At 43.1% G+C, this 24,400-nt stretch overlaps 1 protein-coding gene across 1 annotated transcript in view; it reads left to right on the plus strand.

Annotated features, from left to right (window-relative positions):
* The window catches only part of LOC140485524 (diacylglycerol kinase theta), a 176,182-nt gene that overhangs the window by 89,236 nt on the left and 62,546 nt on the right, over nucleotides 1-24,400 (plus strand). Inside the window, 2 exon segments of the mRNA XM_072583703.1 lie at nucleotides 8,913-8,974; nucleotides 20,865-21,015. Coding sequence (XP_072439804.1) covers nucleotides 8,913-8,974; nucleotides 20,865-21,015 — 213 coding nt within the window.

Raw genomic sequence — 24,400 nt, forward strand, 5'->3', positions numbered from 1 at the left:
CCATGTACAACCACTCTCTGCCTTCTGTCAGCCAGCCAATTCTGAATCCAGATAGCCAAATCTCCCTCTATCCTGTACTTCCTGACTGTGCAAAACTTGACCTATTCTTGGGAAATAAGTTAGGGAGGTGACTGAGGTGTCAGTGGGAGAGCAGTTTGGGGCCAGTGACCATAATTCTATTAGTTTTAAAATAGTGATGGAAAAGGATAGACAAGATCTAAATGTTGAAGTTCTAAATTGGAGGAATGCTAATTTTGATGGTATTAGGCAAGAACTTTCAAAAGCTGACTGGTAAAGGGATGGCTGGAAAATGGGAAGCCTTCAGAAATGAGATAGTGAGAGTCCAGAGACAGTATATTCCTGTCAGGGTGAAATGAAAGCTGATAGGTATAGGGAATGCTGCATGACTAAAGAAATTGAGGGTTTGGTTAAGAAAAAGAAGGAAGCATATGTCAGGTATGGACAAGACAGATCAAGTGAATCCTTAGAAGAATATAAAGACAGAAGGAGTATATTTAAGAGGGAAATCAGGAGGGCAAAAAGGAGACGTGAGATAGCTTTGGCAAATAGACTTAAGGAGAATCTAAAGGGTTTTTACAAACACATTAAAGCAAAACGGGTATCTGCGGAAAGAATAGAGCCCTTCAAAGATCAGCAAGGCGGTCTTTGTATGGAGCCGCAGGAGATGTGGGTGATACCAAACAAGTATTTTGCATCAGTGTTTACTGTGGAAAAGGACATTGAAGATATGGAATGTAGGGAAACAGGTGGTGACATCTTGAAATATGGCCATATTACAGAGGAGGAAGTGCTGAATGTCTTGAAACACATAAGTGAATAAATCCCCAGGACCTGATCAGGTGTACCCTAGAACTCTGTGGGAAGCTAGGAGAGTGATTGCTCGGCCCTTTACTGAGATATTTGTATCATCGATAGTCACAGGTGAGGTGCCGGAAGACCGGAGGTTGACTAACGTGGTGCCACTGTTTAAGAAGGGTGGTAAGGACAAGCCAGAGAACTATAGACCAGTGAGCCTGACGTTGGTGGTGGGCAAATTGTTGGAGGGAATCCTGAGGGAGAGGATGTACATGTATTTGGAAAGGCAAGGATTGATTAGGGATAGTCAACATGGCTTTGTGCATGGGAAATCATGTCTCACAAACTTTATTAAGTTTTTTAAAAAGTAACAAGGTGGATTGATGAGGGCAGAGCGGACAACATGATCTTTATAGACTTCAGTAAGGCACTCGACAAGGTACGCCATGGGAGACTGATTAGCAAGGTTAGATCTCAGGGAATACAGGGAGAACTAGCCATTTGGATACAGAACTGTAGTTCAAAGGTAGAAGACAGAGGGTGGTGGTGGAGGGTTGTTTTTCAGACTGCAGGCCTTTGTCCACTGGATTGGTTCTGGGTACGTTACTTTTCATCATTTCTGTAAATGATTTGAATGTAAGCATAAGAGTTATAGTTAGTAAGTTTGCAGATGACACCAAACTTGGAGGTGTAGTGGACAACGAAGAAGGTTACCTCCGAGCACAATGGGATCTTGATCAGATGGGCCAGTAGGCTGAGAAGTGGCAGATGGAGTTTAATTTAGATAAATGCGAGGTGCTACATTTTGGGAAAGCAAATCTTAGCAGGACTTATACACTTAATGGTAAGGTCCGAGGGAGTGTTGCTGAACAAAGAGACGTTGGAGTGCAGGTTCATAGCTCCTTGAAGGTAGAGTTGCAGATAAATAGGATAGTGAAGAAGGCATTTGGTATGCTTTCCTCTATTGGTCAGAGTGCTGGGTACAGGAGTTGTGAGGTTATGTTTGTGTGCACTTCTGGTCTCCTTCCTATCGGAAAGATGTTGTGAAACTTGAAAGGGTTCAGAAAAGATTTACAAGGATGCTGCCAGGGTTGGAGGATTTGAGCTATAGGGAAAGGTTGAATAGGCTGGGGGTGTTTTCCCTGGAGCGTCGGAGGCTGAGTGGTGACCTTATAGGCATTTATAAAATCATGAGGGGCATGGGTAGGATAAATAGACAAAGTCTCTTCCATGGGGTCGGCGAGTCCAGAACTAGAGGGCATAGGTTTAGGGTGAGAGAGGAAGGATGTAAAAGAGACCTAAGGGGCAACTTAGGTGGTACGTGTATGGAATGAGCTGCGAGGGGAAGTCGTGGAGGCTGGTACAATTGCATCATTTAAAAGGCATCCGGATGGGTATTTGAATAGGAAGGGTTTGGAGGGATATGGGCCGGGTGCTGGCAGGTGGGACTAGATTGGGTTGGGATATCTGGTCAGCACGGACAAGTTGGACCGAAGGGTCTGTTTCTGTGCTGTACATCTTTATGACTTGGATGCAGGCATAGGTGGATGGGGTAGTAAGTTTGCAGATGACACTAAAGTCATTGGAGTGGTGGACTGTGTGGAACAATGTTGCAGGTTACAGGGGACTTGGATAAACTGCAGAATTAGTCCGAGAGGTGGCAAATGGAGTTCAATGCAGAAAAATGTGAGGTGATTCACTTTGGGAATAATAACAGGAAGGCAGAATAATGGGTTAATAAAAGGATTCTTGGTCATTTGGATGTGCAGAGGGATTTGTATGTAGTTTTGTCACCGTACTAGGTAACATCTTCAGCGGGCCTCTGAACGAAGCACTGTTAATAATTCCTGCTTTCTATTCATATGTTTGGGTTTCTTTGGGTTGGTGATGTCATTTCCTGTGGTGATGTCATTTCCTGCTCTTTTTCTCAGGGGGTGGTAGATGGGGTCTAACTTGATATGTTTATTGATAGAGTTCCGGTTGGAATGACCTGCTTCTAGGAATTCTCATACGTGTCTCGTACATGTATCAACAAACACATCAAGTTAGACCCCACCTACCACCACCTGAGAAAAAGAACCAGAAATGACATCATTACAGGAAATGCTGTCACTACAGCAAATGACATCACCAACCCAGGGAATCTCAAACATATAAATAGATAGCAGGAACCAGCAGCACTGCTTCGTCCAGAGGCCCACTGAAGGTGTTACCTAGTAGGGTGACGAAACGTCTGGAAATGAACTTTCCAACTCAGCGAGCAAACCTACATCCAGAACTTCAACCTAAGCTACAAATCTTCTCAAACCTCATGTAGAAGGATTTTGGAGTCCATGTACATAAATCCCCGAAAGTTGCCACCCAGGTTGATTGTGCCATTAAGGCATATGGTGTGTTAGGTTTTATTGGTAGAGGGATTGCGTTCCAGAGCTGTGATGTCATGCTGCAACACTTGGAATATTCCAAGGCCACACTTGCAATATTGTCTACAGTTCTGGTTGCCCCCATTACTGGAAGGATGTGGAAGCATTGGAAAAGGTACAGAGGAGATTTACCAGGATGTTGCCTGGTCTGGAGTGAAGGCCTTATGAGGAAAGGCTGAGAGACTTGAGTCTGTTCTCATTGGAAAGAAGAAGGCTAAGAGGGGATTTGATGGAGCCGTACAAGATGATCAGAGGATTAGATAGGAATAGACAGTGAAAGTCTTTTTCCTAGGATGATGTCATCAGCTTCTACGAGGAGGCATAACTACAAAATGAGGGGTGATAGATTTAATACAAATGTCAGAGGCAGGTTCTTTACTCAGAGAGTGAACAAAAAACAAAGAAAATTTACAGCCCGGGAACAGGTCGTTTGGCCCTTCAACCCTGAGCCGATCCAAATCTGCTGTCTAAACCTGTTGCCCAATTCCTAAGCATTCTGTATTCCTCTGTTTCCCACCTACTCATGCATCTGTCCAGACGAATCTTAAATGAATCTCCCGTGCCTGCCTCAACCACCTCTGCTGGCTATGCGTTCCAGACGTCTACCACCCTCTGTGTAAAGTACTTGCCGCGTGTATCCCCTTAAACTTTCCACCTCTCACTTTGAAAACGTGACCTCTCGTTATTGAATCCTTCACCCTGGGAAAAAGCGTGCCAGTATCCACCCTGTCTATACCCTTCATGATTTGGTAAACCTTAATCAGGTCCCCCCTCAATCTCCTTTCTTCTAATGAAAATAAACCTAACCTACTCAACCTCTCTTCATAGCTAGCACCTTCCATACAAGACAACATCCTCGTAAATCTTCTCTGCACCCTCTCCAAAGCGTCCACATCCTTTGGTAATATGACGCCCAGAACTGTATACAGTATTCTAAATGCAGCAGAACCAATGTCTTTTATAATTTTAATGTGACTTGCCAGCTCTTATACTCAATACCCCGTCCAATGAAGGCAAGCATACCAAATGCCTTCTTGGCTACTCTATCCACCTGTGCAGCAACCGTCAGGGTACAATGGGCCTGCACTCCCAGATCTCTCTGCCTGTCAACTTTTCCCAAGGCTCTTCCGTCCATTGTATAATTTGCTCTAGAATTAGTCTTGCCTAAATGCATCACCTCACATTTTTCTGGATTGAAATCTATCTGCCACTTTTCCGCCCAACTCGCCAGTCTATCTATATCCTCCTGTAATCTTTGACAGTCCCTTATGCTTTCTGCCACTCCACCAATCTTCGTGTCATCTGCAACCTTGCTGATCCTATCAACAGTGCCCTCTTCTAGATCATTTATGTATATTACAAACAACAGTGGCCCCAACACTGATCCCTGTGGAACACCACTGGTCTCTGGTGTTTCAACCACTGGTTGAAACTCCCTTCAACTACTACTCTCTGTCTCCTGTTGCTCAACCAGTTCTTTATCCACCTAGCTAGAACACCCTGCACACCATGTGACTTCACTTTCTCCATTAGTCTACCATGGGGAACCTTATCAAACGCCTTACTAAAGTCTCCATGTATATGACATCAACGGCACTTCCCTCATCTATCAACTTGGTCACTTCCTCAAAGAAGGTAAAAATAAGGACTGCAGATGCTGGAAAGCAGAGTCCAGATTAGAGTGGTGCTGGAAAAACACAGCAGTTCAGGCAGCATCCGAGGAGCAGGAGAATCGACTTTTCAGGCAAAAGCCCTTTATCAGGAATAGAGGCAGGCTGCCTGCAGAGTGGATAAATGAGAGGGGGGTGGGGGTGGGGAGAAAGTAGCATAGAGTACTATAGGTGAATGGGGGTGTGGATGGAGATGATAGGTCAGAGAGGAGGGTGGGGGAAGGTAGCAAAGAGTACAATGGGTGAATGGGGATGGGGATGAAGGTGATAGGTCAGAGAGGAGGGTGGAGTGGATAGGTGGAAAGGAAGATAGGCAGGTAGACAGGTCATGGGGATGGTGCTGAGCTGGAAGGTTGGAGCTGGGTTGAGGTGGGGAAGGGGAAATGAGGAAACTGGTGAAAGTTGAGGAAACTTCCTCAAAGAACTCTATTAAGTTGTTGAGGCACGATCTTAGCCGCACAAAACCATGTTGCATATCACTGATAAGCCTATTCTTTTCTAAATATAAATCGATCCTATCCCTCAGTACCCTCTCCAACAACTTTCCCACGACCGAAGTCAGGCTCACTGGTCTGTAGTTACCCGGAATATCCCTATTATCCTTCCTGTACAGGGGGTCAACGTGAGCAACTTTCCAGTCATCCAGCACCTCACCTGTATTTAAGGATGTCACAAAGATATCTGTCCGAGCCCCAGCTATTTCTTCTCTCACCTCCCTCGGCAACCTGGGATAGATCCCATCTGGTCCTGGGGATTTGTCCACCTCAATATCCTCTAGCCTACCCAACACATCTTCCCCACTTATGCCAATGTGATCCAGACTAATAAAACTTCTATCTTTAATCTCAACATTCATCATGTTCCTTTCCTCAGTGAACACTGATGCAAAGTATCATTCAGAATCTCACCCATCCTCTCAGGTTTGACACACAGCCTTCCTTCATTATCCTTTAGTGGACCAATCCTTTCCCTAGTTACCCGCTTGCTGCTTATATAAGAATAAAATGCTTCGGGATTCTTCTTAATTCTACTTGCTAAAACTATATCATGACCCCTTTTAGCCCGCTTGATTCCTCGTTTAAGACTTGTCCTACTCTTCTGATAATCCTCCAGGGCCTGTTCTGTGCTTAGCTGCCTAGACCTTATATACGCTTCCCTTTTCCTCTTGGCTAGTTGTACAATTTCTCCTGTCATCCACGGTTCACAAATCGTGACCTTCCTATCCATTGCCTTCAACAGGACGTGCCTATCCTGCACTATCGTTAACCTATCTTTGAAAGTCTCCCACATCTCAAATGTGGGCTTCTCTTCAAATAGCTTTGTCCAATCCACATTTCCCAGCTCCTGCCTAATTTTAATATAATTGGCCTTGGCCCAGTTTAGTACGCTTTCCTTAGGACCATTCTCATCTTTATCTACGTGTATTCTAAAACTTACAGAATTATGGTCACTGTTCACAAAGAAATATCCCACCTCAACTTCTACCACCTGGCGTGGCTTGTTCTCCAGTACCAGGTCCAATATGGCCCCTTCACGTATCGGACTATTGACAAACTGTTCTCGAAAACTCTCCTGGACGCTTCTTACAAATACTACCCATCTAGACCTCTTACGCTTAGTGTACCCCAATCAATGTTGGGAAAATTAAAATCTCCCATCACAACCAACCTATTGCCTCTGCATCTTTCCATAATCTGTTTACCTATTTGTTCTTCTACCTCATGATCACTGTTGGGAGGCCTGTAATACATATCCAATAATGTAACTGCACCCTTCTTATTTCTCAGCTCCACCCATAATGCCTCACTACCCATGACCTCCATAATGTCCTCCTCTAGCAACTTCACCCCCACCCACCCCCTTTTACTTCCCACCCTGTCCTGTCTGAAGCGTCTATATCCTGGAACATTTAGTTGCCAATCATCATGCCCTTCCTTCAACCAAGTCTCTGTGATTGCAATAACGTCATATTCCCAGGCACCAATCCAAGCCCTCAGTTCATCTGCCTTACACAATATTCTCTTTGTATTAAAGTAGATGCATTTCAGGCCACCAGTTCTTTTGCGCTCATCTACTCTCTGCCTACTCTTCCCTTTATTAATGCTATCTTCATAATTCTTACAGTCTCCAGTCTCCACCTCACTGCCTACTTGTTTTCTCTTCTGGTTCCCAGCCCCCTGCCACATTAGTTTAAAACCTGCCCAACAGCAGTAGCAAAAACTCCCCCAAGGACATTGGTTCCGGTCTGGTTCAAATATAGACCGTCCATTTTGTAATAGTCCCACCTTCCCCAGAACCAGTCCCAATATCCAACAAATCTGAATCCCTCCCTCTTACACCATCTCTCAAGCCACGTGTTCATCCTGCCTATTTTTTTCATTTCTACACTGGCTAGCAAGTGGCACTGGTAGTAATCCCGAGATTGCTACCTTTGAGGCCCTCCTCTTTAACATCTCTCCTAGCTCCCTGAATTCTTCTTTCAGGACCTCATCTCGTTTTCTACTTATATCATTGATCCCTACATGCACCAAGACAACTGGCTGTTCACCCTCTCCTTTTAGAATGCTCTGCAGCGGATTGGTGACATCCCTGACCCGAGCACCTGGGAGGCAACATACCATCCAGGAGTCATGTTTTCGGCCACAGAACCGCCTATCTACTCTCCTCACAGTAGAATCCCCTATGACTATGGCCCTATGAGTCTATTTCCTGCCCTTCTGAACAGCAGTGCCCGCCACGGTGCCATGATCTTGACAACTGCTGCCCTCCCCTGGTGAGCCATCTCCCCCAACAGTATCCAAAGTGGTATACCTGTTTTGGAGGGAGATGAATGCAGGGGACACCTGCACTGCCTTCCTACTCTTTTTCTGCCTTTTGGTCACCCATTCACTGTCTCCCTCAGCAATTCTAACCTGCGGTGTGACCAGTTCACTAAACGTGCTCCACAGTGAGTCCATCCGCAGCTCCAGAACCGTCATATGGTCAAACAAGAGCTGCAGCTGGACACACTTCTTGCAAGTTAAGAGACAGGAACATCAGACACGTTCCTAAGCTCCCACATCAAGCAAGAGGCACATGCCATGGATCTGAGGTCCCCTGCCATTGTAAGCTTAGTTTTATATCAACTAACTAAAACCAAACAATGCACTTAAATATATGAAAAAGAAAGATAAAGGAAAAAGAATGCCTTACCTTAGAGTATTTTTCTTCCGGTTAGAAGAGGGAGTGAGGGAGTTACTACACGTGTAGTATCTCGGGTTTAGCCACTGCCCAAATATAAATTAAGCTCTTGCCTTCCCAGCAGCCCTTGCTTTACCTCACCTTCTCTCCTCGCCGCTCTGTCAAAATGGTAAAGGTGTGGAATGCACTGCCTGCCAATGTAGTTAACTCAGCCACACGAAGGAGATTTAAACAATCCTTGGATAAGCAAATGGATGTTGATGGGATAGTGTAGGGGGATGGGCTTAGATTAGTTCATAGGTCTGTGCAACATCGAGGGCCAAAGAGCCTGTTCTGCACTGTATTGTTCTATGCAATATTGCAGAGATGAATTTAAAGAAAAACTGGATAAACGTGAAGGAAGAAACCCTTGCATTTATACGACCTCGTTCATGACCACAGGGCATGGTCGTTCATGACTACAAGGCATGTCAAAGAGTGAATACTTTCACAGTCGGAAACGTGACAGCCAAGGAATCAAAGAATATATTGTTGGCTATAGGGGTGCTCGAGTGGAATAAACACTAGTATGGAACAGTTGAGTGGAATGGCCTGTCTCAGTGCCTTAAATCAGTCTTGGGAAATGGATTAGCAGATAACTTTGGTGAAATTTTCTACTTTCAATTTGCTTCTGTTAAAACAACAGAAAACCTACCAGTGAACTGGTGTGAATAGGAATGAGACATGTTCAGCATGTTGACTTTTGCCAGTTTGGTGACTGTTCACTGTAGGAAATAAATCTACATTTATTAATATACTTTTTTTCTTTCATGCTCCTTTTTAGTGCAGTGTGTAGTGCTTTCTCAACTGGAACTGATGCTTGGTAGACTTCAAAATATTCGAAAGGTGAGAATTTTTACATTTTGTGCATTGTATATTTTTGTACAGTTTGTGTCCAAGCAATTTTTCACTCATGTCAAGTGGTTTATATTGAGCTATTTATCAAGTAAACAATATCATTCTTGCACCTTTCCTCAATATGCCTTGAATATAAGAAGCATGAGATTCTGAGGAAGGGTCACTCAACCCAAAGCATTAACTCTGATTTCTTTCCACAGAAACTGCCAGACCTGCTGAGCTTTTCCACAATTTCTATTTTTTGATTCTGATTTACAGCATCCACAGTTCTTTAAATTTTCATCAGATACATGAACTGCATTATATCTCAGTTCTGCTCTCCTGCACTGCTTCCATGTCCAGAAACCCTTAGTATCCAAATACCTGTTATATATATCTGGAATATATCCACAATTGAGAATTCTTAGCTATCTGTGTTAGAAAATTCCAAAGATTATAAGATGGATTTCTAGCTTTTACTGTTTTGATGGAAGGACATGAACCTGAAATGTTAATGCTAGTGTTTTTTGTCCACATATGTAGTCAGACCTGCTGAGTAATTCCAATACTTTGTTTTTATTACGCTGGTCCATCTATCTTTATTTCTAATTATAAGGTTCTGGCCATTGTTCTAGATTCCACCTCCATAGCAGAATAGATAATTTATCCTTGTTTGCTTCATAGGTTTCCTTTCTCACTTAACCTTAGTTAAATCACCTCATAACCTTCTAAAGGCCAGACAATGCAAGATGACAGGTTTATGCAATGCATTCTCATAAGGTAACTCTTTAAGCTCTGTTACAATTCTACAACAACAGATCATACAGAGATCCAGGAACATAGCTCTTACCAAAATATAATGTAATTCATTTGATCTTTAACTTAATTAATTCCTGTTGAACAAAAATGTTCCTTTTTCTTGAAATTTGATTGTCTCCAGTCCTCTATTTTGACCTTAATTCCTGGTCTTTATCTTAAAATCAAATTGTTTTATATAAAAATATTTAAACATGTCAACCTGATAATCTGTTTGGGTTGCAAGAAGCACACTCATTCAAATTATTAATGATTCCAACAACCTGAGAATTTGAAAATCTTTATTTCACTTGTTTTCTAAACTTTTCTGATTAGCTCTAGTTTTTAATTCATTCATGGGATGTGGGCATCAATGACTGGAGCACAACTTCTTGCCCATCCCTAGTTGCCCAGAGGACAATTAAGAGTCACTACATTGCTGTGGGTCCAAACTCATTTGTAGGCCAGCCCAAGTAAAGATAGCAGATTTCTCTTCCCTAAACGACGTTAGTAAACCCAATAACTTTTTTCTGACAATTGGCAATGTTTCATGATCATTATTAAGCTGTTATTTCTACAAATGAATATAATTGAAAGATGATTATTGTATTCAAATTCCACCATCTGCTATGGAGGGATTTGAACCTGGGTTACCTAGGTCTCTGGATTAATGGTCTAGCAGGAGGAATGGGTTGCACCTGAACTGGAGGGGGACCAATATCTTGGTGGCCAGGTTTGCTAGCACTACAAGGGAGGGTTTAAACTAGATTGGCTGGGGGCTGGGATAGTAAACAGCAGGAGACAAGTGCGAGGCTAGAAGGAGATACAGTAATCATAAGTAGTAAGCTGAAGAGACAGGTCAGTCTGGAACGCGACAGGGAGCAAGGAATGCCTATTGGATTAAGTTGCATTTATTTCGACGCAAGAGGGCTAGCAAGCAATGCCTATGAACTCAGGGCGTGGATAGGTATGTGGTACAAGGATATTCTAACCATTACAGAAACATGGCTAAGGGAGGGACATGACTGGCAGCTTAACATGCCAGGGTACAGGTGCTTTAGGCAGAACTGAGGTGGTGGAAGGAGGGGAGTTGCATTTTTGATTAAGGTGAGTGTCGCAGCAGTAATCGGAGACGAAATAACTGAAGGGTCATCCAGGAAGGCTTTGTGGGTGGAGCTAAGAAATAAGAATGGGATGGTGATGTTATTGAGGTTGTACTGTAGGCTCCCAAGTAGTCATTGAGAATTAGAAGAATAAATATGCAGGGAGAATGGGGAGACTTGCAAAAGCAATAGGGTTATCATTAGCAGTGGCTTTTAATTTTCCTAACATAGCCAGATCGTTAAGTGCTTAGACAGAGTGGAATTTGTAAGTGCGTTCAGTCAAGTTTACTCAAGCAACGTATAGAGGGTCCCACTTGGGACGGGGCTAAACTAGACCTACTCTTGGGAAATAGGGCAGGGCAGATGATGGAGGTGATGGTGGGGGAGCATTTTGGGACCAGTGACCATAGTTCTATTAAAACTGGACCACAGGTTCAAGTTCTAAATTGGGGCAGGGAGAATTTTGATGGAATTAGACAGGAGTTTGATTGGAATAGTTTGTTTGCAGGCAAAGGGACCTCTGGCAAGTGGGAGGCCTTTAAACGTGAGATAGCTAGAGTTCCTGTGTTCCTGTGAAGGTGAGGACAAGGTTGACTGGAATAGGGAGCACTGGATGACAAGAGCTATTGAGGCTTTGAACTGAAAAAATGAGGCATGGCTCAGGTACAGGCAGCTGGGATCAAGGGAATTCCTGGAGTTATACAGGGAATAAAGGAACTTACTGAAGAAGGAAATCAGGAGGGTGAAAAGGAGGCACAAAATAGCCTTGGCTGAGAAGATTAGGGTGAATCCAAAGTGGTTCTTTAAGTATATTAAAGGAAAAAAAATACTAGACAGAGGTTAGGGCCCCTCAAGGACCAAAATAGATTTATATGTGTAGAATTGCAGGAGATGAGCAAGGTTCGCAATAAATATTTCTCCTCTGTGTTTACTTTGGAGACTTAGGAACTTGGGAAAGTTAGTGATGATATCTTGGGAACAGTCCATATCACAGTAGAGGAGGTGTTGGATGCATTAGAATGTATGAAGGGGGATAAATCTCCTGGTCCTGACCAGATACATTCAAAAATACTGCAAGAGGCTAGAGAAGAAATTCCAGGATCTCTGGCTGATATTTTTTGCATCATTGTTCGCCATGGATGAGGTCCCGGAAGACTGGAGGATAGCAAATGTTGTGCCATTATTCAGGAAGGCTGCAAAGGAAAGCTTGGGAACTATAGACCAGTAAGCTTAATATCTATGGTGGATAAGTTACTTGAGAAGATTCTGGGAGATAAGATATGCATGCATATAGAAATTAGGGTTTGATTAGGAGTAGTCAATATGGCTTTGTGAGTGGGAAATCATGCTTCATAAATTTGTTAGAGTTCTTTGAAGTGACCAGGAAGATTGACGAGGGCAGGACAGTAGATGTATATATGGTTTGAAATTTTGAAGGTTTGTAGCTAACGTTGTGGATTAGGTTGTAAATTTGCTCACTGAGATTGGAGATTTGTTCTAAGACATTTCATCATCAATAACTTCACTGGAGGTTCACTGATGATGTTACCTAGCATGATGACGAAACATCTGAGAACAAATCTACCAGCTCAGCGAGTAGTCTATATGGATGTCAGTAAAGCCTTTGATAAGGTTCCACATGGTAGGTTGCTCTGGAAGTTTAGATTGCATGGCATCCAGGGTGAGCTGGTAAATTGGATTCAAAATTGGCTTTTTGCTGGGAAGCAGAGTGTCATCATGGAAGGATGCTTGTTGGGCTGGAGGCCTGTGACTACTGGAGTGCCTTAGGGATTGGTCCTGGATTCATTACTATTTGTTATCTCTATCAATGATTTAGATGAGAATGTACAAGGCATGATTAGTAAGTTTGCTGATGACACTAAAATAGATGGTATTATGGACACTGAGGAAGGTTATCAGAAATTGCAGCAGAATCGTGATCAGCTGGGGAAGTGGGCCAAGTAAAGGCAAATGGTATTTAATACAGATAAATGTGAGGTCTTGCATTTTCGAAAGTCAAATCAAGGTAGGAGTTTTATGATGAATGGTAGGGCCTTAAGGTGTGTAGTAGAACAGAGGGATCTTGAAGTTCAGGTTCACATTTCTCTGAAAGTAGAGTCACAGATAGATAGGGCAGTAAAGAAGTCTTTTGGCACACTGGCCTTCATCAGTCAGGGCTTTGATTACAGAAGTTGAGAAGTTATGTTACAGTTCTATAGGACTTTGGTGAGGCTGCACTTGGGATACTGTGTTCAGTTTTAGTCACCTTGTTATCGGAAGGATGTTATTAAACTGGAAGGAGTGCAGAAGAAATTTACAAGGATGTTGCCTGGACTCAGTGGTCTGAGATTTTTGTGAAGATTTGTAGCTCAGGTTGTAAGTTTGTTGCTGGGTAACATCAGCAGTGAGCATCCATTAAAGCGCTGGTGTTCTGTCCCATTTTCTATTTGTGTGTCTTGGCCTGTTATGGTGGGTGATATTACTTCCGTTTTTTTTTCTGAGAGGTTGGTAAATGGGATCCCATTTGATGTGTTTGTTGATGGAATTCCAGTTTGAATGCCAGGCTTCCACGAATTCCGTACATGTCTTTGTTTAGCCTGTCATGGGATGGATGTATTGTCCCAGTCGAACTGGTGTCCCTCATCATCTGTGTGTAAGGGTATTATTGATAGTTGGTTGTGTCTTTTGGTGGCTAGTTGGTGCTCAGGTACCCTGGTGATATATACAAAATACCCTGCAAAGACTGCAACAAACATTACATCGCACAGGCTGGCAGGAAATCAGCCACCAGGATACACGAGCACCAACTAGCTACCAAAAGACATGACCAACTATCACTATTATCCTATACACAGACAATGAGGAACACCAGTTTGACTGGGACAATATATCCATCCTAGGGCAAGCTAAACAAAGACATGCACGGGAATTCCTAGAGGCCTGGTATTCAAACTGAAACTCCATCAACAAATGTTGATTTGGACCCCATTTACCAACCTCGCAGAAAAAGAACTGGAAGTGATAACACCCTCCACACCAGACCAAGACACATGTAGAAAGTGGCACAGAACACCAGTGCTTCAACAGAGGCTCAATGATGATGTTATCTAGCATGGTGACGAAACATCTGAGAACAAATCTTTCAGCTCAGCGAGCAAACTTATAACCTCAGTGGTCTCAGTGGAGAGAGGTTGGACAAGATAGGGTCTTTTTCTTTACAGCGGAGGACACTGAGGGGGAGACCTTATAGGTGTGTATAAGATCATGAGAGGCATGGTAGGGTGAATGTACTCAGTCTTTTTACCAGGGTTGAGGTATCAAGGACTGGAGGGCATCAGTTTAAGGTTAGAGGGGAAAGAGTAAATGGGAACCTGCGGGGCAACCTTTTTTACACAAAGGGTGTTATGCATATGAAATGAGTTGCCAGCAGATGTGGTTGAGGTGAGTACATTAGCAATGTTTAAAAGGCATTTGATAGAAAAGGTGAGAAGGGTATGGGCCAAGTGCAGGGAAATGGGGTTAGTGTGGAGGGACATTTTGGTCAGGGTGAATCTGTTTGGGCTCAAGGGTCCATCTCCATGCTATAGGACGCTTACACTCTTTATAATGCCAATTGTTTACTGCCAGCCCTATGTTAGCAGCTGATTGTTAGGATGAAGTGGTATGATTTGTCTGTTCTCATGCTACTTATGCATTTACATTCAGTAATTTAGTCAGCTGCTTGTGGAATTTGAGTGGCAAGTGCTATCACAATTTGGCAATCAGTTTGCTGTATACCTCATCCAGTTCTCTTTCTACCAATTTAAATTGGGCTGGCTTTACAGTAGGTAGTTATTTGTTGGCGGTTTTGCATTCCAGCTCTGCAAATCAAGTCGATAAAATATGGAGCTGGGAAGGCAAGCAGGTCAGACCGCATCAGAGGAGCAGAAAAGTTGATGTTTTGGATCAGGACCTGACCCAAAACTTCAATCTTCTTGCTCTCACATTTTATTGACACTTGATTTCCAGCATCTGCGGTCCTTATTATCTCTAAGTCTGTGATTTGTGTGATATAAACTGAGAGATCTGGTAACTTTGGGTTTTTTGTGACTCTGAAGTTAATAATTAACTTAAGTTGTTAATACGTGATCTGCCTGTATTGCTCACAAGACAAAGCTTTTCGCTGTGTCTTGGTACACGCGACAATAAATTCAATTCAATTCAATTCAAATAGTTCTGTAGCCCTGGTGATTTCTTTAAGAATCATTTTTGAGGCCTACCTTTAGGATTGTAACACCAGGTTATAGTCCAACAGGTTTATTTGGAAGCATTAGCTTTTGGAGTATCACCTGGTGAAGGAGCAGTGCTCCAAAAGCTAATACTTCCAAATAAACTTATTGGACTATAACCCCTGGTGTTGTTTGATTTTTAACTTTGTACACCCCAGACCAACACCGGCTCCTCCAAATCAAAATTAATTAGAGATTTCTGGAGACTGTGTTTGTTTTTAACCTTGAGAAAAACACCAGCTTAGAGAGGGAGTTTTTTTGTTTTACTTCAAGTTTTGGGTTATCCAATAAAGTCCTTACATGACAATGGCTGGATAGATCAGGGAAGGTTATAGTGCAATTAGATTACTTTGGATTAAAGAGTTAGTGTTAATCCCAGACTGAAAGTGTATTGATAAAATTCTGAACGAGTTACTAAAAGTTAAGTACATTTAAGCTCATGTCTAATAGCTCCAGGAAGAGGCTATCTGTAGTTCCACTCAGTAAACTAGTCATAAGTGATTAATGGTTACCACTTAAGGTGAATTTGGGTATGACACAAATGTGTTTTGTGTCCTACATGAAAACTGTTAACTTTTTTCTTTTTAATTTTTAAACGAGTGTTTTGGATTTAATGTGATTATGCTTTTACTGTGTATAGTTGTTTCTGATATAACATGCGATCATTGCATCGGTAGATTCATTTAAGATGCATCTGGTCAGATGCATGAGTGCATGGGAGTCAGAGGGATACAGGTGCTTAGGAATTGGGCGACAGGTTTAGACAGTAGATTTGGATCGGCTCGGGCTTGTTCCTGGGCTGTAAATTTTCTTTGTTCTCTTTGTGCAATAGCTGTGCCATTTAAACTAATAGGGCAGGAAACGCATTATAGCTAATACAGGTAAATAAAATTCATATTCTACACATAACGTTCTAAATTCTTCATCACATTCAAGCCAATTTGGCTGAAGAAACACATGTTATGGCAGAACCAACTGTACTGAAAAATCTTCGAATTTGGGTTAGAGTAGGTAATTTGATTTATTCTATTTTATCTTCATTCCTTTTGTTAGTAGACTTCTGTTTTATTGTTAAAACAAGAACTCAGCATTGCATGCTTATGTTTCAGCAAGTAAACACTTCATTAAAACCAAATTAAAACAAAGTATGGTCCGTCAAACCAGGTTTCACTCTGGGATCTGAGTTGCACAGTTAAAAACCTTAGCTGGATGGTAACATTTGCTAAAGATTTTTCTTCTGGAGGATTGCTTTGAAAAGACTGTATTTTTTATTTTTCTGTGTTTTTCATTGTGAACTGAAATCAGAAAAGGATTATTTTATTAGATTAGATTAGATTACTGAGTGTGGAAACAGGCCCTTCGGCCCAACAAGTCCACACCGACCCGTCGAAGCGCAACCCACCCAGATCTATTCCCCTACATTTACCCCTTCACCTAACACTACGGGCAATTTAGCATGACCAGTTCACCTAACCTGCACATTTTTGGATTGTGGGAGGAAACCGGAGCACCCGGAGGAAACCCACGCAGACACGGGGAGAATGTGAAAACTCCACACAGTCAGTCTCCTGAGGCGGGAATTGAACCCGGGTCTCTAGCGCTGTGAGGCAGCAGTGCTAACCACTGTGCCACCGTGCCTTAAAGCCAAAGTTTAGGGAGAGAATTGCTGCACTTAAAATGAGTTTCAATAACTGGTTTTTTAAAGTCCTGTTTCTACAACTGCTTTTTTCAAGTGGTAGAGGAGGCTCTTTGCAGATGGGTTGCCACAAGGGGCTATAGCCCGAGTGAGTTTCATTTGGCAACAAGTTACTGATTGGTTTTGGATTTGTAACCAGTTGTAGATGATAAAGACCATCAGCTTGACAATAACTATCTGATTTGCTGCTGGGTAGTTGAGCAGATTGTGGGTGTATACAATACTGACAGAAGGACAGATGTCTTTTTTTCCAGTAAAATACCCAAAATCTGAGGAAAACTAGTTTATTTGTTCCTACCAGCTGCTGTAAACTGTTTCTTTAATCATTAACCAGAAGCCTTTGCAGTTATTGCACCAATCACTTGTGTCATTTGCAAAGGAATGAAACTAACCTGGAGAAAAGAGACAAAAGATCAGAAAATCCTGGCGAGCTGAAGGTCATTTCAGTGAATTGAATTGCTTCCTCAGTTTTTTTTATCCCCTCCACCCATAACATCAATTGTTCTTTTTTTGCCTGTCTGTATACATGTTTTACTGAGGTGGGGCAGGGGAAAATGTTTAGATGGTGGTTACAGATTTAACCAATAGAGTTTATGTCGACAGTTCTTAGCTTACCTGTAGTTAGAATCTACTTACTTCTAATAGGGGGAGGCAATGGCCTAGTGGTATTATCGCTAGACTATTAATCCAGAAACTTAGTTGATGATTTGGGGACTCAGATTCAAATCCTGCCATGGCAGATGGTGGGATTTGAATTCAATAAAAAATATCTGGAATTAAGAATTTACTGATGACCATGAAAGATTGTCGATTGTTGGAACAACCCATCTGGTTCGCTAATGACATCTGTATGTGACTCCAGACCCACAACAATATGGCTGACTCTCAATTGCCCTCTGAAATGGCCGAGCATGCCATTCATTTGTATCAGTCGCTACAAAGTCTCAAAGAAATCAAACTGGGTGTATCATCTGACATAGAAAAGACAAGCAGAAACATCTGTCAACCCTGCAGGGCTAAAATTGGGAAAGCTGTCTCACAGACTAGTCAAGCAACAGCCTGACGTTGTCATACTCACGGAATCATACCTTGCAGGCAATGTCCTAGACACCATCATCACCATCTCTGGATATATTCTGTCCCATGGCAGGAAACACCCAGCAGAGGGGGCAACACAGTGGTACACAGTCAGGGTTGAGTTGCCCTGAGAGTCCTCAACATTGACTCTGGGTCTCGTGATGCCTCATAGCTTCCGATTCAACATTAAAAAGGAAACCTGCTGATTACTATGATTGTGCTGTCTTGGCTGATGAATCAGTACTCCTCAGAATGTACTCTGAGTGGAGGATTTCAGCATCCACGACCAAGAGTGGCTCAGTAGCAGCATAACTGATCAAACTGGTCAGGTCCTAAAGGGCATAACTGCTAGACTGGGTCTGCAACATGAAGTGAGGGAACAAACAAGAGGGAAAAACATACTTAACCTCATCATTATCAACCTGCCAGCTGTAGATGCGTCTGTGTATGACAGTGTCAGTAAGAGGGACAACCACACAGTGAAAATAAAGTCCCATCTTGTGTTGTGTGGCACGATCATCATGGTAAATGGGACAGACTTTGAACAGATCTAGCAATAGCAGCAGAATTGCACTCTAGCACACTTTGTAATCGCATGGCCCAGCATATCCCCCACTCAATCTTTACCATCAAGTCTGATTAAATGGAGAGTGCAGGAGGGCATGCCAGGAGCAGCATCGGGCATACCTGAAGATGTGGGGTGTCAACCTGGTGAAGCCACCAAACAGCACGCCAAACAGCATAAGTAGCAAGTGATAGAGCTAAGCGATCCCACAACTCGCAGATCAGATCTAAGCCCTGCAGTCCTGCCACATCCAATTGAATGGTGATGGACGATTAAACAATTCACTGGAGGAGGAGGAGAAGGCTCCACAAATATCCCCATCCTTGATGATGGCAGAGCCCAACACATCAGTGCAAAAGATAAGGCTGAAAATTTCACAATAATCTTCAGCCAGAAGTGCTGAGTAAATTATCCTCATCTTGGCCTCTTCCACTGGTCCCCAGCATTAAAGATACCAGTCTTCAGCCAATTTGATTCATACCACATGATATCAAGAAACTGTTGGAGACGCTGAATGCTTCAAAGACTATGGGGCCTGACAGCATTCCAGCAATAGTAGTGAAGACTTGTGCTCCAGAATTTGCTGTTATCCTAGCCAAGCTGTTCCAGTACAGTTAGAATGCCGGTATCGACCTGACAATGTGGAAAATTGCCCAGATATATTCATACACAAAAAAACAGAATAAATCCAACCCAGCCAATTACTACTGCGTCAGTATATTCTCAATCATCAGTAAAGTGATGAAAGGTGTCATTAACAGTGCTATCAAGCAGCACCTGCTCAGTGATGCCAAGTTTGGGATGCTCCAGGGCGACTCAGCTCCTGACCTCATTAAAGCCATGGTTCAAACATGGACATATGTTTAAATTCCAAACGTGAGATGAGAGTGACAGCCCATGATATCAAGGCTGCGTTCGACTGAGTGTGGCATCAAGGAGCCCTGGCAAAACTGGAATCAATGGGAATCAGGGAGCAAACTCTCCAGTGGTTAGTCATACCTGGTGCATAGGAAGATGGTTGTGGGTGTTGGAGGTCACTCATCTCACCTTCAGGGCATCTCTGCAGGTGTTCATCAGAGTAATGTCCTTGGCCCAACCATCTTCAGTTGCTTCATCAATGACCTTCCCGCCATCATAAGGTCAGAATTGGAGATGTTTGCCATTGATGGCACAATGTTCAACACCATTCATGACGACTTAGATACTGAAACAGTCCATGTTCAAATACAACAAGATCTGAACAATATCTAGACTTGGGCTGACAAGTGGCAAGTAACATGTCACACAAATGCCAGACTATGACCATCACCAATAATAGATAATCTAACCACACCCCCTTGACATTCAATGGCATTATCATCACTGAATTCCCCACTATCAACATCTGAGAGGTTACTACTGAAGAAACTCAACTGGACTAGCTGTATAAATTTAGTAGCTACAAGAGCAGATCAGAGGCTAGGAATACTGTGGTGAGTAACTCACCTCCTGACCCCCAAAGCCTGTCCACCACTTATAAGTCAGGAGTGTGATGGAATACTCCCCACTTGCCTGGATGGGTGCAACTCCAACAACACTCAAGAAGCTTGACAGTATCCAGGACAAAACAGCTGACTTGGCACCATATCCACAAGCATCCATTCCCTCCACCAATGTTGCTTGGTAGCAGCAGTGTGTACAATCAAGATGCACTGCAGAAATTGAGCAAAGATCCTTGGATCTTCCAAACCCATGACTACCTTCATCCAGAAGGACTAGGATAGCAGGTGAATGGGAACACCATTACCTTCAAGCTCCCCTCCAAACCATTCATCATCCTGCCTGGGAAGTATATTGCCATTCCTTCACTGTCGTTGGGTCAAAATCCTGGAATTCCCTCCCTACTAGCATTGTGGGTCAACCTACACAGGTGGACTGTAGAGATTGAAGAAGGCAGCTCACCACCAACTTTCAAAGGCAACTAGGGACAGGCAACAAATGCTGGTCAGCCAGTGACACTGTCATCCTACAAATGAATTTTTTAAAAAATTCCTGTTAAGTACAAAAACCTGGTCTGTGTATTCTGTTACCCTGGGTCTGTCTGACAGGTTGAGGATTATCCATACTTTGATAAACTGAATAATTTTTGTGATAACTCTGGGAATAGTAAGGCGTGGTTTCCAAAATGCTACTACTGTGAGGTGTCAACATGTCATAATGAAAAGATGAATGAATCATCTTCCCTACCTAGGTATCCCAGATTTGTCATAAAGGTAGTTCTTGTTTCGTGTGAGCTTAATTCAGGCAAACATTCACTTGGGTTCTTCGTAGTGTCTTTGATTTTTGCTTTCATGTTATTTCCAACACTGCACATGTTGAATGGTCATATATTGTCTCCTGTCTTTGTGCAATATAGATTTCAGTTCGACAAATGAATCAAACACGGTTTTATATCAAAAAGAAGCAAAACTCAATGGAACAAGTGAATCTGCTGCTTATGGGTCTTCCTCCTCAGATGGCACGGGATGAGTGCCTGACACTCCTTCAAAGACACATAGAGATCAATGGTAAATAAGGAAACATCACAAAGAGAAAATAATCAAGTTTTCACTTGTTTGCTTGACTGGTTGTTATGTTGATGTGTTTAACTGGTTTAATTGGACAATCAAGTTGATATTCACGTTAAGAAATAGCGATGAGAATAAACTTGCATTGACAATCACTAATTGCATCTATGGAACATCCACAATGTTGAAGGCCTAGTGAATTACTTTAAACTGCGATTGTGCAGATTGGGGAGACTGGGCACCTCCTAGCAGAGCGCTTTAGGGAACATCTCCGGGACACCCGCACCAATCAACCACACCGCCCCGTGGCCCAACATTTCAAGTCCCCCTCCCACTCTGTCGAGGACATGGAGGTCCTGGGCCTCCTTCACCACCGCTCCCTCACCACCGGACCCCTGGAGGAAGAACGCCTCATCTTCTGCCTCGAAACACTTCAACCCCAGGGCATCAATGTGGACTTCAACAGTTTCCTCATTTCCCCTTCCCCCACCTCACCCTAGTTCCAAACTTCCAGCTCAGCACTGTCCCCATGACTTGTCCGGACTTGTCCTTCCTGACCTATCACCTTCATCTCCTCCTCCACTCACCTATTGTTCTCTATGCTACTTTCTCCCCACCCCCACCCTCCTCTAGCTTATCTCTCCATGCTTCGGGCTCTCTGCCTTTATTCCTGGTGAAGGGCTTTTGCCCGAAACGTTGATTTTCGCTGCTCCTTGGATGCTGCCTGAACTGCTGTGCTCTTCCAGCACCACTAATCCAGAATCTGGTTTCCAGCATCTGCAGTCATTGTTTTTACAGAATTGCCTCAGTTCTGAGTAATGGACAATGTTGTATTAGTTTAACATCTTTTAAAAAAACAGCTGCACAATGTTGCTTGGGAATGATTCATAGATTCATAGAGATGTACAGCACGAAAACAGATGCTTCGGTCTAACCTGTCCATGCCAACCAGATATCCCAACCCAATCTAGTCCACCTGCCAGCACCCGGCCCATATCCCTCCAAACCCTTCCTATTCATATACTCATCCAAATGCCTTTTAAATGTTGCAATTGTACCAGCCTCCACCACTCCCTCTGGCAGCTCATTCCATACACGTACCACCCTCTGCGTGAAAATGTTGGCCCTGAGGCCCCTTTTATATCTTTCTCCTCTCACCCTAAACCTATGCCCTCTAGTTCTGGACTCCCCCACCCCAGGGAAAAGACTCTATCTATCCTATCCATGCCCCTCATAATTTTGTAAACCTCTATAAGGTCACCCCTCGGTATCCGATACTCCAGGGAAAACAGCCCCAGCCTGTTCAGCCTCTTCCCATAGCTCAAATCCTCCAACCCTGGCAACATCCTTGTAAATCTTTTCTGAACCCTTTCAAGTTTCACAACATCTTTCCGATAGGAAGGAGACCAGAATTGCATGCCATATTCCAACAGTGGTCTAACCAATGTCCTGTAAAGCTGCAGCATGACATCCCAACTCCTGTACTCAATACTCTGACCAATAAAGGAAAGCATACCAAACGCTGCCTTCACTATCCTATCTACCTGCGACTCCACTTTCAAGGAGCTATGAACCTGCACTCCAAGGTCTCTTTGTTCAGCAACACTCCCTAGGACCTTACCATTAAGTGTATAAGTCCTGCTAAGATTTGCTTTCCCAAAATGCAGCACCTCGCATTTATCTGAATTAAACTCCATCTGTCACTTCTCGGCCTATTGGCCCATCTGATCAAGATCCTGTTGTAATCTAAGGTAACCCTCTTCGCTGTCCACTACGCTTCCAATTTGGGTGTCATCTGCAAACTTACTAACTATGCTTCTTATGCTCACATCCAAATCATTTATGTAAATGACAAAAAGTAGAGGACCCAGCACCGATCCTTGTGGCACTCCACTGATCACAGGCCTCCAGTCTGAAAAACAACCCTCCACCACCACCCTCTGTCTTCTACCTTTGAGCCAGTTCTGTATCCAAATGGCGAGTTCTCCCTGTATTCTGAGAGATCTAACCTTACTAATCCATCTCCCATGGGGAACCTTGTCGAACGCCTCACTGAAGTCCATATTGATCACATCTACCAATCTGCCCTCTTCAATCCTTTGTTACTTCTTCGAAAAACTCAATCAAGTTTGGAGACATGATTTCCCGCGCATGTTGACTATCTCAAATCAGTCCTTGCCTTTTCAAATACATGTACGTTCTGTCCCTCAGGATTCCCTCCAACAACTTACCCACCACTTACATCAGGCTCACTGGTCTATGGTTTCCTGGCTTGTCCTTACCACTTTCTTAAACAGTGGCACCACATAAGCCAACCTCCAGTCTTTCGGCACCTCACCTGTGACTATTGATGATACAAATATCTCAGCAAGAGAATGGAATTAAATGTAGAGGAGTTGTAGAAACAGAGATTGATCAGGTATGCATCCATAGGACATGGGGCTGCAGTTTTTTTTGGTACACAGGTCAGGTTAGTTGACAGAAGTTGAGTGTTTTATTTGGTGCCACTAAGTGACAAAGAGACAAAGGTAGGTAAGGACAGTAAACAATTATTATTACAGAAGAGCGAGTGTTGGGTAAGCTAATGGAGCTTAGGATAGATAAGTCTCCTGGGTCTGATAGAATGCATCCCAGGATGCTAAAAGAGATGGCAAGAGAAATGGCAGGTGCACTGGCGGTAATTTTCTAAAATTCGCTCAATTCTGTGGCAGTCCCAGCAGATTGGAAAATAGCAAATGTGAAGCCACTGTTTAAAAAGGGAAGTAGACAAAAGATGGGGAATTATAGAGCAGTGAGCTTAACCTCTGTAGTGGGGAAGATGCTTGAGTCGATTATCAAGGAAGAAATAGCAAGGCATCTCGAAAGAAATTGTCTCATTATACAGATGCAACATGGGTTCATGAAGGGCAGGTCATGTTTCACAAATCTTTTGGAATTCTGTGTAGACGTTTCAAGCAAGGTGGATAATGGGGGCCCAGTGGATATGGTGTAACTAGATTTCCAAAGGCCCTTCAACAAGGTGCCTCACAAGAGGCTGCTGCATAAGATAAGGATGCATGGTGTTAGGGGTAGAGTATTAGCGTGGATAGAGGATTGGTTGACTGACATGAAGCAAAGAGTGGGGATAAATGAGTACTTTTCTGGCTGGCAATCAGCAACTAGAGGTGTACCTCATGGATCGGTGTTGGGACCACGATTATTTACAATTTATGTAGATGATTTGGAGTTGGGAATCACGTGTGCGGTTTCAAAATTTGCTGAGGACACTAAGATGAGTGGCAGAGCAGTGTGCAGAGGACTGTGAAACTTTGCAGCGAAACAGATATATTGAGTGAGTGGGCAAAGGTCTGGCAAATGTGAAGACAGACATTTTGGTAGGAGTAAT

Source organism: Chiloscyllium punctatum, chromosome 14 (genome assembly GCF_047496795.1).
Source record: "Chiloscyllium punctatum isolate Juve2018m chromosome 14, sChiPun1.3, whole genome shotgun sequence".
NCBI lineage: Eukaryota > Metazoa > Chordata > Chondrichthyes > Orectolobiformes > Hemiscylliidae > Chiloscyllium > Chiloscyllium punctatum.